At 28.6% G+C, this 19,446-nt stretch overlaps 3 protein-coding genes across 3 annotated transcripts; 2 read left to right on the top strand and 1 right to left on the bottom strand.

The window, feature by feature from the left end:
- The first annotated feature begins 2,745 nt into the window (after window positions 1-2,745).
- LOC113373359 (A disintegrin and metalloproteinase with thrombospondin motifs adt-2-like) lies at window positions 2,746-9,490 on the top strand. Its single transcript, XM_026613665.1, has 16 exons — window positions 2,746-2,910; window positions 2,997-3,258; window positions 3,341-3,446; window positions 3,509-3,643; window positions 3,703-3,809; window positions 4,941-5,083; window positions 5,178-5,395; window positions 5,740-5,806; window positions 7,359-7,473; window positions 7,539-7,690; window positions 7,874-7,997; window positions 8,085-8,221; window positions 8,469-8,580; window positions 8,645-8,699; window positions 9,204-9,303; window positions 9,407-9,490. The coding sequence occupies exons 1-16, from the start codon at window positions 2,794-2,796 to the stop codon at window positions 9,488-9,490; spliced, it is 2,034 nt and encodes a 677-aa protein (XP_026469450.1). The 5' UTR covers window positions 2,746-2,793.
- A 2,263-nt stretch (window positions 9,491-11,753) lies between these two features.
- Window positions 11,754-17,464, bottom strand: LOC113373360 (DNA fragmentation factor subunit beta-like). Its single transcript, XM_026613666.1, has 6 exons — window positions 17,326-17,464; window positions 14,831-14,978; window positions 14,493-14,711; window positions 13,951-14,426; window positions 13,744-13,878; window positions 11,754-11,903 (listed from the first exon to the last, which is right to left on the bottom strand). The coding sequence occupies exons 1-6, from the start codon at window positions 17,425-17,427 to the stop codon at window positions 11,754-11,756; spliced, it is 1,230 nt and encodes a 409-aa protein (XP_026469451.1). The 5' UTR covers window positions 17,428-17,464.
- Window positions 17,465-17,663: 199 nt separating this feature from the next.
- On the top strand, window positions 17,664-19,231 carry LOC113372303 (zinc finger matrin-type protein 2-like). Its single transcript, XM_026612626.1, has 2 exons — window positions 17,664-18,183; window positions 18,856-19,231. Exons 1-2 carry the CDS (start codon window positions 17,830-17,832, stop codon window positions 19,090-19,092), a joined length of 591 nt encoding a protein of 196 aa, XP_026468411.1. The 5' UTR covers window positions 17,664-17,829; the 3' UTR covers window positions 19,093-19,231.
- Window positions 19,232-19,446: the final 215 nt, after the last annotated feature.

A 19,446-nucleotide genomic window follows, 5' to 3' on the forward strand; every position in this document is an offset into this window, starting at 1 on the left:
GGTATTTTACTTAAGGCAGCATGAAGTGTTATGTGGTAATTTACATATTGAACCAACTATATAGAGTTGACAAATATACTCGCCACGAACATCACGGACGTAACATGTATATACGTCATGATAAGTGACCAGTATATACTTCGTGACGGGTATACACGTCATGGGTATAAAACAGTGACCATTTGCTATTGGAATTAAAATTCAAAAAAGAAACAAAATCTATTCTAAAATATCAAATATTTTGAGACTATGACTGTATAAAATAAGTAATTGTAAGTGGCATTTTATTTATGGCAACATGGAGTGGTATGTGGTAATTGATATATTCAACCAATTAGCTGGGATTGACAAATATACTCGTCACGGACATCACAGATGTGACGAGTATATACTTCGTGACGAGTATACACGTCATGGGTATAAAACGGTGACCTGTTTTTTTTTTTAAGAAAACTAAATATATTCTGAAATGTCAAGTTGTTCAGATTTTTTTCTGGACATGTCTGTATAAAATAAGTAGTCGTAAGTGGCATTTTATCTTTATATAAATAAAATATCATACTTAATCAATAAAAATTAAGATTTAGCAAATTAAATAACAAGTTCTACTTCTTTTTGACAATAGTTGTTTTTTCATCAAAAACTATTCTTACTTTCTTACATTTACATGTTTAATATTTCTTTAATTTTAATCCATTTTTAGTTCAATACGTATGTAATATATTTTTGTGATAAGAAAGAAGTAAAAAAGTAAAAAAGCAAAAAGAATGTAATAAAAGTAAATTTTGTATAATTCACCCATATTTTTCATCTGAAATCTTTCTCTATGTTTCATGATTATACTCGTCATGAGCAAAATGGTATCTTTTTCAGTGAATTTTGTGAATAAACTAAGAAATATTAATAAAATTGAACAAGAAACAGTGCAGTCAAGAAACTACTTCTAACCACTCTAAATTTTCTGTTAAAATTTGTTGCGCGAATTACAGAATATTTGAACAAAACTTTTTTATAAAAATTCGTGAATTTCTGGAAAAACTACTATTGGAGAACCGAGAATTCTATGATGCCCGTTTTTGTATAAACCCTGATACGTACATTTAATGTCTAAGATCGTAGTTACAACAATTATAAATAAAAGTGGGAGTTATACTTTGATAAAATGGCACAAAATGATATTGAAAAGATATATTTATTTGTACATTATGAATTTTAGCAATAAATATATTTAGAGAAATATTTTAAAAAAACATTTTCGCCAGAAAATTCGATTTGCTAATTTCATATATACTAGATGTTTCAAGTCATTCTGAATTGAGATCAAACATGGAAAGTGTTTGTGTGTGTGTATGTGAGTCGATTTCTGACTTTTCTTAGATATTTTGTAACAAACGTTTTAACCGATTTCAAAAATATATTTATTTTACGGAAAACCTTCATTGAAATTAGCAGAAAGTTCAAAATTTTTCGTCCGCGTTCTTACAAAAAATCCTTAACCGATTTTGAAAATTTAAAAAACATTCAGAAAATATCATTAGGCAATTGTGCTGATTAGTTTTTAGCAAAAATCAACCAAATTGATTCTTTGTAATAACATATTAAAAACGACAATAGGGTTCAGGGTGTAAACAAACATCCTAAAATATTATAGGCCAACAAAATGTGGTTGAATTACATTTAAAATTTATTAAAGTTGGGAATAATGGGAGCCCTTCTCGAATAAACAGTTGAAAACTTTATTTAACTATCTGAATCTCACATTTTATTGATTAAGTCAATTATTTAGATGTTTTGAAAAGTTCATGCAACTTACCTTAAGGCAAGATTCCACTTACAGCTATTTACGATATATATGTGCAATATATATACGTGAAGAAGATAGCAAAGCTCTTATACTCCATGTGAAAATAACTTTTTATAGTTTTTTATAAAAAAAATATTTTCTTCTCATTGTTTCAGTTTTCCTATTACGTATAATTCTACTAAAATTACAGTTTTTAAACCAAAACAATATGCAATTTTATGCATTGTATCATTACTAACAAGTCTTTTATAAAAACATACGCTTGTAATATGAAAGTTAAAAATGTCATAAATTACTTATTATACGATGAACTCATTAATTATATTTTTTTATATTTATTGTTCTCACATTTCATAAGACGTTCAATGTTTATTCTCAAAAAATGGATTCACAATAGGTAATCAGGAATATAAATACATATTTATTTATGAATGTACAAATTCTGTTGTGCAAAGACAATGTACCAATTGCATTATTTCTTTAATTAAAACAATTGTTAATTTATGCTACAATTAATATGATAACGTATTTATTTTTTTTTTTCAGAAAGGATTATATTATTCGCCAAACAAAGAACTGTACTACATCCAGCCACTGCCAAAACGTTTTCAAGGAGACGACGGTTCATCCCCTCATATAATAATAAAAAGATCTTTGATCGAGACTAAAAATCAGTATTATAATAATTTTAGTAATAGTTCTAATGAAAATTTTAGCAATAAGGATTTTAGGAAATATGCAAACGATCCTGCCGATAATAGTGAAATTAGATTAATTGATAGGAAAAATATGGTGGAACATCAGTGTGTGCATGATGAAAACAATGATAAAATGTAAGTAGAAAAAAAAATATCATCATTGTAATAAATTACCATCATTTTTGGTAATGGATTCATCAGATAAATAACTCGAAATGATATAATTTACTAATTTACAGATTTATTGACAAAATTAGCAAAAGATCTAAAAGGAGTATCAAATCTTCAGCAATGCATGTTGAAACAGCAGTATTTATAGACAGAGAGTTGTACCAACATATGTCTGCAAATTATCCAAAAAATACCGAAAGGGAACTACTGAGATTTGTCCTGGCGATGATAAATGGGGTAAGAATTATTTTTATAAAATCTCAAAACCAAAAAAATAAAAACAAACAAAAATTTCCTTTATTACAAAATTCTTTCTTCCCCAGGTTCAATTACTATACCACGATCCTTCCCTGGGTCACCCAGTAAATTTTCTACTAAAACGATTAGAAATTTTGCACGAAGATCCATCAGGACTTCGACGTCCACAAGATATTGATGATTTTTTGAGCAGTTTTTGCGGTTGGCAACGTCAAGAAAATCCGATAGCCGACAGCGACCCTTTGCACTGGGACCATGCCCTTATTTTAACCGGATTGGATTTGTATGTGGTCAGCAAAGCTGGGAAACTTAGCCATCAAGTCGTCGGTAAGATAAAGGATAGAGATAAAAAAATTGTTGTAATATCTACAAAAAATTAAAACAAATCATAGTTTTCAATTTTTTTTAGGGCTAGCACCAGTTGGTGGAATGTGCACAACAACCAGCAGTTGTACTGTAAATGAAGGCAGACACTTTGAAAGTGTTTATGTTGTAGCTCACGAAATTGGACATAAGTATACATTAATACTACAAATCATTCTTCAACAAATTATTTTATTAATGTGTTTTTTTATAGTTTAGGAATGAGGCACGATGGACCCCTAGCAGACAACGAATGCGATCCCACAAGTTACATAATGTCACCGACGTTGGGTAGTGGAAAAATCACTTGGTCAATGTGTAGCAAACTATATTTGCAGAAATTTTTGGAGTAAGACTTAAACAAACAAAATTCCAAATGCAATTATTATTAATTTCAATTAATTTTAGTTCAACCCAGTCCCATTGTTTGCTAGATCATGGAAGTTCAGCAGGTCCCTTAGATCATTCGGCAGAAGGATCTTTGCCTGGGGAAAGATTTAACGCAGACCAGCAATGTAAGTAGATTGAAATATTTTTTTAGGGTAGTTATAGTAATGGACCGATAATCGAAAATGAAAATTTTTGCATTTCTCGACGTTTTGAAGGTTTCTGAACATTTTGGCATACCTCAGAAAAATGAATGTGTGTGTTTTATATGTCAGCATTTTTTCGTCCACGTTTTCGGGCGCACGAATCAACCTGTTTGAATGGTTTAAAAAACATTCGATCCCTATTGATAGGGAAATGTGCTGATTAGTTTTTAGCAAAGGCAGGTCCAGCCGTTACGAAGATACGGAGCTAAGAGAGCAGAAAATACAAATCGAGTTTTTGAGAGAACGGAGTATCGGATTTGAATGATCTAAAAAACATTCAATTTGTTATGATTGGGAGAAGAGCTGATTAGTTTTTGGCAAAGGCAGGTGCCGCCATTTCAAAGTTACAAGGCTAAATGTGCAAAAAATGGCAGTTTTTGAGTGAACTAAGCGTCCGATTTGAGGATGTAAAAAACTTTCTGCTTGTATTGACAAAACAATTGCTTTTGAGGATAAAAACTTTTTTATTTCAATTTTTTTGATTATACCTTTTTTTATTTTCCATAAAATATTTTTGTAATTTTGGATTCAAAATTCAAAAAATTACCCACGCTAAGCACAGTCTAAGCGCCACTCTGGTACAAATGTTTACCCAAGTGCGTTTAGACTGTAACTACACGGGAGCACTTTTCTAATTTTGTGAAAAAACTATTGAAAACGTGAAAATGCCGCCAAGCTAAGCACAGTATAAGTGAAAATATCGCACAGAATTATTTGCAAATGTGTTTAGACTGTGACTATACGGGAGCACTTTTTCAATTTTGTGTAAATTAGGCAACTATTTTTTTGAAATTGAATTCGAAATGAAATGACATTTGTTAATGTTCTGAAGATAAATTGATTTATGATTTACATTTGATTTGCTCGGATATAACAAGATAGCAAAAATAATGAAAGTTACAGTATTTGTAATAATATATTTGAAAACGTTTAAAATTTCTCGAATATTTCATTACGGTACGGGAAGGTTCAGCAATTTGCCTTAAGGCACGATGCCATACACCACTAGTTTTATATTAAAATGAAAGACAAATTTTGATAAAAATTTTGCAGGTATGTTAAAGTATGGAGCAGGCAGTTCACATAGTTTGTTGCAATCGAGTGAAGAAATTTGTCGGGATTTGCATTGCAGACGTGAAAAATATACGTGGACGTCACATCCAGCGTTAGAAGGAACGCAATGTGGATTTAATATGGTAAAATAATAAAAATACAATATATATATATATATATATATATATATATATATTTATATATATACATATGTGTCTATTTATTACCTTTATTAAGTGGTGTCGTGGTGGAGAATGCGTCCTCCGATCGCCTCCAATTTCGGCAGATGACGTAATGTCGTCATCCTATACCCAAGGGCCAGCCTGGACGCCCTGGAGCCCTTTTTCAGAATGTGCTTCTGCTTGTCTGGATGGCCCTGATGGCCATCAAAATTCTGCATTGGAAGAAGGAAGCACCGGCGTCCGAATTAGCATGAGGAAATGCAACCTGCATAGGTAAGAATAATGGAAAAATTTTATTAGTTTCATAAGTTTTTCACTATTGATGCTATTGAATCTTCATTTATGCTAAACACTTTCTGTTTTTTTTACTAAAATATTTATGTCAGTTCAAAATATGCTTAGATTTGATACATAATATTTATGCAATTTACAATAGCTACTTTTGTGTAATATCACAATAATTGTTATAGCACTAATATTTTAGGTTTATTTAGCAAACACTTAAATTTTATTAATTAAACCAATTGATAAATCAAATCAAATTTCGTGAATATTTTTTTATCAATTATGAGTAAAACTATTAAGTATTTTTATATAAATCTGTATAATTTTCACAGATTTCAGAATAGTGATCCGGCGTGCAAAGGGCATGATAAAAAATATCTAACATGTAACGCGCCACAGGTAAGAGATAGTATAATTAATATAATAATATATTATTTTTAAAAATCATGATAAAGCACTGACATAATTTAGTTTGTCAATATAAATTTTGTGGGTAAGGTTGCTTAAGTCGTACCCCCAAGGGAATAAGAAAAGAAAGTCGTTGGAGTTTATAGAAATGTTTGATTATTGTTTTCACTAACCATAGTTATTTTTATGTTATTCTAAAATATGCTTTCGGTACGATTAAGACGCCTAGTTGCCTTAGTCGTACCACCTATAGCCCTAGTCGTACCTGTCACTAAAAAGTTATAAAGAATTCAGTCTGAGATCAATTTTTCTTTAATTTTTAGTTACCAAGTCGAACATAATTATTAAATAATGCCAGAAATAAAATAATGATCCCAAAAAGTTATTAATGTACTTGTGAAATTATTAAATGTCTGTGGGTGCTAAAAAAGGAAGTGGATTTGTGAGATTTTCACTTTGAGCTTCCCAATTTGGCTAAAAATTTTGGTATATTAAATAAGATGGATTCATGAGTTTTTCACTTCAAGTTCTCCAATTAGACCAAAAACTTCGGGATATTAAACAAGATGGATTTATGAGTTTTACACTTTTGAGTTCTCCAATTTGACCAAAAAAATTTGGTAACTTAAACAAGATGGTATCATGAGTTTTTTACTTGAGTTTTCCAATTTGATCAAACACTTTAGAATATTATATTTATCTATTATTTATTTGTATTTATCAAAAAAAAAATCCATAAACTTCTTTCTCTAAACTCGGTACGAGTAAGAAATTTTGCACAGGCACGTTTTATGCAAGGTCTTTGAAGTTTGAAATAAAAACTACTGACAAATGAGAATCTTCCATTTGAATATACCTAAACAATAGGTAAATAAGGACAAAAATGTCAGGATCATATTCTTGCTATCATAAGTTTACAATTGAGCCAAAAATATATTAGTCAAAACTTCTCTAAAGCTCACTTTTTAATTATTTCTGTTTCACAAAGTTTGCTAGCTATCCAATTACAACAGGTTTATTTTTTTTTTTTTGGTTTCTGTCAAATAATTCACAAATATCATATGAAAGCACCCCTTTTCAGTTAGATAGAGAAAAACCAGATAAAATTTACTACGATTTCATGCTAATAGCTATATACACTCCGATATAAAATTTTGGAATAAAAGAACTTTGAATTCGATCTTTCATATTCTTTAGCATTTAATAGAAAATTCACAAATATCATATGAAACTACTCTTTTCAGTTAGATAGATTCAGTTAGATTCAAGTGATTAGTTTAACTTAAATTTACCAAATGATGTAAAGTATAATCCGAGGTACGACTTAAGCAAATTTAGACTGAAACAAGAATCCAATACGATTAACACTGCTGTAATTTTTGTCATTGTTTGTATTTCACTTTTTTGCTTTATAAAATTTATCCGACTTGAGCAACCTCACTCTAAATGTAAGAATCCAATAAGACTACTGTACCTTTTTTATCGTTTTTGCACTACACTTTTAACTTTTATCAAATTAAATAGTGAATTTGAAATGTTATAGTGCGAAGATATAAATCGGATGACCGTTGAAGAATTTTCAGATGAAATTTGCACCAGGGCTCGCGACGTCGATTCTGAATTGACAGGGCGCAGTGTTTTGATACAAGACAGAAACCGTACGTAATTTTTTACAAATAATTTTTGATAATATTTTCAATTATTTTTATGTATGTATTTTAAGCCGTGGATGCCTGTGCTGTTTGGTGTGCTACTCGAGGAGGTGGCCGAAAAAGTAGAGGTTGGTCTTTACCAGATGGTACGTCCTGCAGATCTGGAGTTTCCAGCAAACCTGGAAGTGCCTCCGGATTTTATTGCATTTCTGGACGTTGTGAGGTAAATTGTCTCTTCAATACCATAAATTTGTAAAACACTTCAGATCAAATTGGAAAGTGAATCAATGAGCAAAATGATTTTACAAGTCACACTCAATTATTTTTTTGTTGAATTTCCAAAGAATGGATAATTTTATCAATCTAAAAGTAGCCGCTTGTTATGATTTTTTTTATATTTTTTTAGGAATTTAAGTGCAAAGTGAATTCAGACTCAAGATTTCAACTCTCTGCTGAATATTGTCAAGGATTCAGCAACCGCGTCGACCTGTGGGACAAACCTGAAACATATTCCCGAGGAAACTACAAAGGTGTGCAAAAATATATACAATTTTGTATATATATATGTATATTTACAAAAAAATATATACATTTGTATAACTATTTTATTATTTTAGGTAAACGTGGCCTGGCTTGGCAACAAAGTGGATCCTGCCATTACAATTGCATGGAAAGTGGCAGCGGAATTAGACTTATTACTTCCAAAAGTAAACCAAAAATGAGTAACATCCAATTGTGCCATCAAAATATAAATGTAATAACAAATATATGAATCATAGCCAATATATATATATATATATATATATATATATATATATATATTGTTATAATTTATTTTTGTTAATCAAAACTTTATTAATGTCTTATTTACAAAATTGATAGACGAGAAAAAGAAATAATACAAAAAAATACAATAAATGGAATATAAAATGAAAAAAAAAAGTTAATAAATATATGACTGAATTATTTGTTAATATTTTATGACTAAATATTTGTTTTAGGAGTGTACTAGAGTTTGGTCAACATTTCAATATGCAACTGCCATTTGTACTAAATATAAGGAACGGGTCAAACGATTGTCTGGTTTGGGGATGCAAATATCTCCAACAACTGGTATTTTTTAAAATTAATAACGTTCTCATTATTTGCAAAAATTATTATTTGTAATTTGTTTCAGATGAGAAACACAGAGCTTGCCGGGTAGCTTGTCAGGATGAAAAACTTCAACACAGGTAAAAAAAAACAAAGAAATCATACGAAAAAAATTGAATAAAGCTCCTAATAAAAATCAACCACAATAACCAAAAAATGGTAGTAATTTAACCAAAGTGTGAGGTTGCACTCAAAAGCTCAGAATTTCCAAACTAACCGGAATAAATTTTTTATCTAACATTTTTCATAATAGTTACAATCAATACTATAATCTCGTTTCCACTTGACGTTGAATTCTGGGACACCCTGTATAAATAATACTGCTTAAAATAATGAAATAGCACAAAATTAGATGTTCAATAAGAACGAAATCAGCCTTGGAAAATTAATACAGGGCATATACAATTATTATTTAATAAAAATGTTTGAGACTTGAAATGCAAAAAATGAATTTACAAAATTAAAAAAATTCTTTAAGCGAAAAATATAAACGTACATCAAATATACTCTCGCCCAAACAAAATATACAGTTTGTTTCTATTTTTCGTCAAACTAATAAAATTATTTTTGTCATTTTTTTTAAGGTTTTACCTAGTAAATGGACCATCAGGATGGTTCCCATTTGGCACCGATTGCAGTAGAGGAAGACCTATAAGGGCATACTGTGTGAGCGGACAATGTTTGGTAAAAACAACCCTTTATTTATTTTTTTTATTGATTATTCTGTACATCAATTTACAACCATCATTTTCTATACTAATAATATTTATTATTATTATAATTCAAGGAATTTGGAACCGATGGCATACCGATTTCTGATACATCGTGGCTACTAAAATCCAATACGCCAAATATAATGAGGCTTAGATAATTTGAAAGATGATAACAGAATTTTGTACAGATATATGGAAATAAAATTATTAATATAATTTTGAAAATGTTGTATTTTTGTGCTGAATAGAAAAGTTTTAAAAAACAAGCTGTTCCATGGAATTCAAAAACAAACCCAAGTTGTATCTCATTTACATTCAGTTCCAATACCTGAATTTAACTACTACAATATATGCAATTTGCATGTATATAATATATGTATTGGCTAATATTTGTCATAATTATATAGCACATATATTTATTGCTTTTATATATTTTACTACTACATTTTTATTACATCAGTCTACTACAAATGGCCTACAATTTTGAAATATATTATTGTTTTCATATAGGGTGTCCCAGAACTCAACGTCATGATAGTATTGCTAGCAACTTTATGAAAAAAAAATTGGAAATAAATAGTTTATTCTATGTAGTTTGAAAATTATGAGCTTTCAAGTTCAGTCTAGAGCTTTGGTCAAAAGGTAACAATTTTTTGTGTTTTTTGGTTAATTTTTAGTATTTTTTTTTTTTCATTTAAACTTTGGAACCGTAACCTGAATAGAACTTTTAGGATCTTAATAAAACATATATAATTTAATTTATAGATAAGAATAGAAATTTTTAGAATTTAGACTATTTGTTAAACTATGAGTTTAAATTTTTGGAAAATTGATCGACTTGAAAGAGCCTCTTTTTTTCGCGCATTTAATCAGGATTGTAAAATGTTAAAATAGCTGATAATTTATATTAAAAAAAAATGAGTAAAAAATAACAACCAAAAAATAACACAACAAACATTTGAACTTATTGCGAGCATATAATGCACTAGCAAACTTCGTGTTATTTTTTAAATTTTTAATTTTTTACTCGATTTTTTTATTATAAAACTATCAAGAATTTTATCTTTTTACAATCCTGATTAAATTCCCGATCTTTTGATGAAATTTACCAACATACTTTAGTACATTTTTTTGAAAAGTGAGCCTTACAAAGTAGAGTAATTTTTAAAATTTAGTCCATAATTCACCAAAAAGTCATAATTCTAGAAAACTTGGGGAAATGTGTGTCATTATTTTTTATTGAGGTCCTGGAAATATTATTTACGTTTAGGAGTTTCAAAGTTTAAATTAACAAAAATAATGAAAATTGACCACTATAACCGAAAAATTGCAACAATTTGACGAAAGCTCGAAGTTGCGCCCAAAAGCTCATAATTTCCGTAATAAAGTATTTGTCTAATATTTTTCATAATAATTACTATCAATACTATAATTTCCACTTGACGTTGAATTCTGAGACAACCTGTATAAACAATTCTGCTTATGAATAAGACTGCTTATAATAATAATTAAAACGAATTGGATGTTCAATTAAAAAGAAATCAGCCTTGAAAAATTAATACAGGGCATATACAATTATTATATAATTATAGGTACAGTGCAACAGACAACAGGTGAATTTGCTATTCCCATCAACAATATATGCTACATCAGTCTAAAATTATTTGCATTTAATGCACAAGAATAGAAAAATATATTGAGTTATATTATTGAAGTATTTATTTGTACTCCAGTTAGATGACTACAGAAAATCATCTTATTTTTTCTAATACAGTATATTACCTCAACAAAGTAGAGATCAACATAGAAATATTTATCTATGGCAATATTTTTACGTATTGATGCTAAAAAGCTAAATATTATTTGAAAAAATTATACTAGTTAACAGGTTTTGTTTAATATTTTAAGCTCATTGAATTTGTTGGTTTCATGAATAATGTTTTTAAATTCGAGTAAATATGTTGGACGACATCAACTTTTGGCTAATTTATCTAATTCTACTTGTAATATAATTATCACAACTTATTTGAGATTCTCAGCCGTTAGTGGCTGTTTACAGAAATATTATTAACATTTATTCATTATATTTTTGTATATATATAATAGTTTTATATATTTAAACTTTAGATTAAGTTTCAACTATTCAAATTAACATGAGCAATGCTCAAAAAATATCACAAATTGAAGTTTGTAAATTAATTGTTAGCTAAAGTGATATTAAAAATATATTCTGTCTTATAAAAATATAGTCAGAAAATATAAATATATATTTATATGTACACACTATTCATTTTTTTAAATTAGGTACATATAAAGCGTAAGCTGATTTGATAACTGTTTTCTTTAAGAAAAACATTTAGCAATGTGAGATTCATAAATTCCTGATAAACTAAAATTATTTTCATCATTTTCTTACCGTATTTAAAACGACATCTTTTTTTGTTCTTGATCATGGCATTCTGTACACAAACAACCTCCAGAAGATTGCAATTCATGTGCTTTTTTATCATGGCAAACTATGTGAACTAGTTTCAAATTTGCCATAGTGAATAGCTCCAAAAAATATATTACCTGAAATAAATTGATAATATTTCTCTGAAACATTTATGAAATTTTTTAATCACGTTCGGGATGATTGAGAGTCGGACAATATCTATTTTTTATACTCCCAAGTGGAAAAAATGGGTTACTTTTGATTTTTATTTAAAGGCACTTATAGCTCTAAATTTTCACCCTCCTAAGACAAACTGTATAGTCATTTTATCTAACTAGTGGTGTATAGCATCGTGCCTTGAGGAACTTTCCGTACCGAATTAAAATTTTGAATATCTGAATTATTATCCATATTATTTTTTTTTTTTTTTTTTTGGAAATAATTGAAAAAAATCCCATCGTTTCGTCAACATAAGCAGAAAGTTTTTTGAATTATATAAATCAAATGCTTATTTCTCTCAAAAACTGCAATTTTCTGCACATTTAGCTACGCATCTCCGAAACAGATGGACTTGCCTTTGCCAAAAACTAATCACCACTTCTCCCCATTGAAATGAATGTTTTTTGAATCATTAAATTCGGATGCTCCGTTCTCTCAAAAACTCGATTTCTATATTCTGCGCTCTTTGCTCTGTAACTCCAAAACGGCTGGACCGATCTTTGCCGAAAACTAATCAGCACATCTTGCTATTAATAGAAATCGAATGTTTTTTGAACTATTCAAATCGGTTGATCCGTGCGCCAAAAATCGTGAACGAAAAATTGTAAAATATTAAAATAACAAATGCTATTTGAGAATGCAATAAAAATCCGTCTTTTTTAAATGAGTAATTTTTTTGAGTAAGAACTTTGTTATTCGATTATGTTATGCTTTATCTTATATTTTTTTGCTTCCAAACTTATTATAAAATTTTCTTCAGAATTATTTAAAAATAATCAGCACTTACTCCAGACAGTCGAAAAATTCAATTTTCATGTTTTTTGTGAATTTTCGTAAAATTGAAGATAAAAGTTCAAAATTATAAATATGGGAGGCTATTTGTACAGAACATTTTCAGATTATTTGATAGGTAGTTGTAATTTTATTATGAAGTAAGAATTAAGATTCAATTTAGACCTATACATTTCGAAAACTCGGGAGAATCCGGAACAAAAGTTCTAAACCCGGGACAAATATTGCTTTTAGAAAAATCCGGGACACAAGATGAAAAATCCGGGACTGTCCCAGCCAAACTGGTGACCTTAATACAAATCTATGACTATAAAATCAAAGATGTAAATTTTTCCACAAAACTTTGAAAATCCTACTTTATTTGCTAGACATGCCACAGCCTAAGTCAAAAATGAGTATTCGGATGTCGCTTCGTAATTCAAAAAATTAATATATTATAAAAAACGCGGCAATAATATATAAAATCCTTGAATATCCAAATGGGCCAATTCAATTCAAATAAAATCAGTTTCAGATTCAGAATCAATATGCCCCAAGAACTTTTATATTATATGTGTCATGCGTTGCAGTGAGTAAACGATTCTTACAATTTTGTATGGGGAGCGTCCCTTAATCACGTGATCAAATTCTTAGGGATTTTTGAACCCCCTCCTCCTTGGTGATACGTCGTGATATTTAAAATTACCCAACTTCCCCAACCAAACATCAAATATATTTTCAGTTAAGTAAAATTTTTTTGAACAAAATTTTCAAATTTACGACAAATTCATAAAATTTTAGTTTTTTTTTTTTAAATTCAGGTAAAAATAAATACAATTGATATTTTACTAGATCCCTCTCTCCCTCTCATGATTTCCCTTAATTTTTTGTCACACAGCTGCCTCTTTCATTTATATAACACATACTTCCACATTCACATACAGGTATTTTTTAGACTAAAAATTTTTAATTTTTCATGCTTTTTACCTGAGTTAAGTGAACTGCTGGTCTATCAGGGTGCACAAGACATGTAGCCCGGTCATCAATCAAATATTTAACATTTTTTAATATATTTGGAATGACCGTACGCGACTTTTCCACCTGATGATCCAAGTTCCAAGTCTGTTTTTGGTAAATGAAATGTGATAAGAAAAATATAATTATTTATTAATTTAAATAATTATATTTTTCTACCTGAAATAAAATTCTATACTCTCTCGATATATAAGGGTTGATAACATGATCTCCATAAACGCAGCAAACTTTGTTCCAAGCACCTTGACATGAAAATTTTCCGAAAGAATCGCAAACTGCAGTTTTTTTCAAAGGGAATATTGCAAGACTTTTTTCCAAAACCGTCAAGTTGTTATCGTCTTTCATTAGTTTCAATTTTTTTGCTTTTAGTATGTTATCATCAGCATTGGTTTCATCCAGTTTATTTATTTGTGTGTATTTGGTTCTATCGAAAATGTGTCCGAAAAATCCGTAATGTATTAACCATTTTTTGAAATTATTGATCAAGAAGTCGATTTCAGATTTTGCAAGTTTATTTTCTCTATATTCAGTAGAGTGATAAAGATCGTCTTTGGTTTTGTAGAAATATGAGCGAATACGGTCTTGTGCTTTTTTAAACATGTACAATTCTTTAGTTTTAGCATTTGTTTCCAAACCTACGAGTAAAACACCAACAAGTCTTCAAAATATTCTAAATCATCTAGTATTATAAATAATAATACCTTCAAACCAAAGTTTATCTTCAATACAATCATGTTTCAGATATTTATCAGATATCCCAATTCGTTCATGATGAGGTACAAGTTTAGAGCTTTTAAGAGCAGCAAAAATTTCAGAAAAGATTTTATCATTATTTTGCTTTATGAATAACTCAACACTTTTTCCAGCGTTCAGATAATCTTTTTGCCACACCCTGATGTTTTCCATAAGAAACTCAAAATCTAATTAAAGATTTAAAAAATCAAAGTAAGAAAACTTTATATATTATATTAAGAGTGTGAATTTTTAAATTAATAATATAAATCTATTCTTTCTACAATGTGGCAATATCTTTCCATGCCTGTTTTAATATAATCCTTTTGTTCTTTGAGTACCATCATCACAGATGTCTGTGGTTCGAGGGTTTGAAAATATTCATCACAATCGATCAAGACACCATCAGAAGTTAAATGATATGTTACGTCTTTCATCAGTTGTTTATCGGTCAACTGTAAATAAAATACATGACTTTAGTAGTCAGAAATTTCTACTAGAAAATTGATAATTTTAAGTCTTACAGTGTTTTCGTTCATATTGCAAAGATAAGATTTGAAGTTGTACGTGAAAATACAATTTTAGGGTAAATTAAATTGAAATGAGTAGTCATAGAAAATGTAGTTGATACTTGTAATACAAGAATATGTATCTTTACTCGTTTGTTTGGTACGAAATTAAAGTTATCTGGGATTAGTAAGTAAAACATTTAAATCATCCGAATATTATTATCATTATTCAATAATTGCAAAGCTGTTGAATTAATAGTGCTTCACATAATAAATTATTCAGTCGCTTTAACTCTGGTGTATTTGGTATGAAATTAAAATTATCTGTGTTATATGATGACATCAAAGAAAATTTGAATCAGAAATAAAATATTTATCGGGATATTATTATCATTATTCTCACTTATTTAGTATCAAATTAATTTATATGAAAAATCAAAGAAAATTTTAATGTTTAACTGAATCATTTAAATGATCTGGCCATTAAAACCATTTTTCAATAATTTCGATGTGAATTCATACTGCTTCACAAAATAAATTATTCAGTGATATAAATTTATCAAAATTCAATTGTAATTTTAGACGAAAACACAATTCAAGAGCAAAATCAGTGAAAAGTGAGTATTGAAGATTTATTTATACATAAAAAAGAATGTTGATAGTTGTAATACAAGAATAAGTAACTTTACTCGCTTATTTAATATCAAAATAAAGATATCAGGGTGATATCGTTAACATGAAAGAAAATTTGAATATTTTGTAATACATTTGAATTATCCAGGCATTATTAAGTCATTTAAAAATTAGTGAATTAATAGAACTTCACATAAAAAGTTATTCAGTCACTTTAACTCTTATATAAACTTCATTAAAATTAAATTGCAATTTCAGATGAAAACTCAATGGGCAAATGAGACAATCGAAATAAAAATTGAAAGCTTATTTATTTGTAGAAAAGAACATTTGTAATACAAGACCATGTAACTGTACTTGCTTATTTGGTATGAAATAAAAATATATGTTAACATCAAAGAAAATTTGAATGTTTAAGTAAACCATTTAAATTATCTGGATATTAAAACCATTAATGATGTTGAATTGTTAGTGCTTCACATAACAAATTATTCAGTGATATAAATCTTATTGAAATTTAATTGCAGTTTCAGATAAAAACACAATTCAAGAGCAAATATAGTCGAAATGAATATTGAAAGTTTATTAATACGAAAAAAAGATTATTGATACTTATAATACAAAATTATGCAAATTTACTCGCTTATTTATTGACGTATTGAAATTATCTGGGCTATATGTTGATATCTTAGAAAGTTTGAATGCTCTAAGTAAATCATTTATATCATCTGGATATTAAAACGAATATTGTTGTTGAATTGGGTCATACACAATTGTGTGCTTCATATAATAAATTATTCAGTCATAAGAATTTTATGAAAATTGAATTGCAATTCCATTTAACAACACTATTCAAGAGCAAATTCAGTCAAAATGAGTTTTGAAGGTTTATTTATACGTAGGAAAGATTATTGATACTTGTAATATGAGAATATGTATCTTTACTCGCTTATTTAGTATCAAATTGAAATTATGTGGTATATACATTAATATCAAAGAAAATTTTAATGTTTCACAAAAAACATTTAAATTATCCAAATATTAAAACAATTATTGAATAATTAGTAAATGATTGAATCGACAGTGCTTCATGTAACAAATTATTCAGTGATATAAATTTCATTGAAATTGAATTGCAAATTCAGATGCAAAGACAATTGAAAGACAAATTCAGTCGAAATGAGGATCTAAGTGTAGAAAAGATTATCGATACTTTAAATTTGAAAATATTCTCACTGATTAAAGATATCTTGAATGTTCAAATCTTCTTTGATGTCAAAATTGAAGATATGTGAGTTGTCATCGAAGACAATTTAAAGGTTTTAAGTAAAATATTAAAATTATCCGGATATGAAAACCAGTATTGAATAATTTCAAAATGATTTGATATATGGTGCTTCATATAAATCAATTGCTTAGGCTTTAATATACATTTTTGTGCTTTTAATAAAATATCAAAAATAAACTAACAAAACATTAAAAATAACATTAGCCTAACCTCTAAACAAATTTTTGATATATTATTTTTAGTATCAAGCCTCAAGTACTTTTATGTATATTTTATAAAACCATTTGCTATATATTCAATAAAACACGTTAATTTTTGCACAATTATGCATTAAACTAATAAATAATTAAAAAACTATCCTTTACCCCTTACCTTGTACTTCGTCATAACTTTGTGGTGGAATTCTTCCAAATTTCGGGCAACTACCCCGACTTTTTTGGTTCTTTCAACATTTGTCACTTTTATCACAACCATTGTTGATTTTTATGAAATATATTTCAAGAAAACTGTTGTTTTTACATAATTAAATTTAATTAAAAGTCAATCAATAAAAAATTGTGCACTTCAGCTGTCAAACTTTGCAGAGTTATGATATGAGTGAAGTTCGTGAAAGTAAATTCAAGGTCGGCCATCTTGTTAAAAATAAATAATTTAATTTGACAGTTGTCAATATGGCTGCCGTGTAATAATAAACAAGGTTTGATGTAGTTCATTAATAGTTTAAATAAGTTTAAGTCATGTAGTAGTCAGTATTTGATTAGTGCATGCAAAAATTGTTGGTGTTTACTTAAGTTAAGTACTAAAAGTGCTGTTACACTTTATAGGTTATATTGTCACAACAAAACATTTTGAGCATCTATCCTTTACCCCTTTACCATGTCGATGAGACCTGACGACCATCGTCGCAAATGGGACAAAGATGAATACGAACGAATTGCTGCAGAACGTCTCCGAGATGACAGTGAAAGTGACGATGATACCTCTTCCAAAACCCCAGCCCAAAGGGAATACCTGAAACAGAGAGATTACAAAGTTGATTTAGAGAGCCGTTTAGGCAAAAGTGTTGTCATTAATAAAAGTACACCCAACTCTCAGTCTGGGGGTTACTATTGTAATGTCTGTGATTGTGTTGTTAAGGATTCGATTAACTTTCTCGACCACATAAATGGCAAGAAGCATCAGAGGAATCTGGGGATGTCGATGAGGGTTGAACGGAGTACATTAGATCAGGTAATAATAGACATATGTTTATTTTTTTTGTTTGTGTTATCAAAATTGTCTTGGACACTTAATTAAATATTTGAGTAATGACTTTGTTATACGGATAATTTGAATGTTGTACTTTCAAACTTTAGGTGTGTTTATATTTAATTATTTGCGTCTTGTTATATATCATCTACTATTGAAGTCGTATATTACACTTTTTTTGCACATTATGTACTTTTTTTGCCATTCAATCAAAGAATGATATATTTATTTATGAATCATAATTACTGGGTCTTTGTGAGTTATTTAAAATCAATGAAAAGTTTTCTTTGATATAAATTATATTAATCAAAATAAAATAAAAATACAAATAAAATATTAAATTCACTGTGATGATATGGAGTTTACGCCTAGAAGATCTTTTTTGATAACTGTTCACTCTTACCAATTTATCTTTGTATTACAAGACTGACAAAAGAGTTTACATTGAATGTTTAGTCTTCCATGGCTTTTTTGTTAAATTTCAAGTTAAGCTGGTGTTCTACATTTTAAAAATCATCACCTCTTTTGACGCACAATTTTTTACAACACTACAAGTTCAATTCAGGATCAATTATTAAGAAAATCAGCATCATTCCTTTATCATTATTTCTTTACATGGGAAAAATTATTAAGAAATTCAGTGTCCTTTATCAGGTGAAAGCGAGGTTTCAGACAAACAAGAAAAAAATGGAAGAGAAGCAGAAAGACGTAGAGTTAGAAGTTCGGATACGTGAAGCCCAAGAAGAAGAAGAACGACAGAAGGAGTACAGGAGGCTAAAACGAAGGGAACGGAAAAGAAAACTTGAAGAAGCTGAAGAAGAAGTCGGTGAAGGTCAGGAAGAACTTGCTTCGATCATGGGTTTTTCAGGTTTTGGAGGTTCAAAGAAGTAAAGAAATATATTAGTTTAAAGTAAAATTGTGCATAAATAAACGTATTTTAAGGAATTGGTTTTACATTTGATATACATAGCAAGTGTGTTTTAAGTTAAATGAAAGTACAAAAGTATGTGAGCCCAAATAATAAAATAAAATTAGTGACTACTTCTATTAAAACTTATTTTTAAAATTTTATTGGAGTTATAAAAATATATATCATGCTACAAGAGAAGCAAATAAATATACCAGCCGGGTATTTTTACCATTTTAAATATTACTAACTTTAAATTTGCTGGTGGTTTTTGTTTGGATAGACAATTGATTTAGTGTTCAGGTTTTCATTTAGCCTACGTATTGGAATATAGGACA

This window comes from Ctenocephalides felis, unplaced genomic scaffold, assembly GCF_003426905.1.
Source record: "Ctenocephalides felis isolate EL2017-DRISC unplaced genomic scaffold, ASM342690v1 CF-g0.4_SCAFFOLD_01604, whole genome shotgun sequence".
NCBI lineage: Eukaryota > Metazoa > Arthropoda > Insecta > Siphonaptera > Pulicidae > Ctenocephalides > Ctenocephalides felis.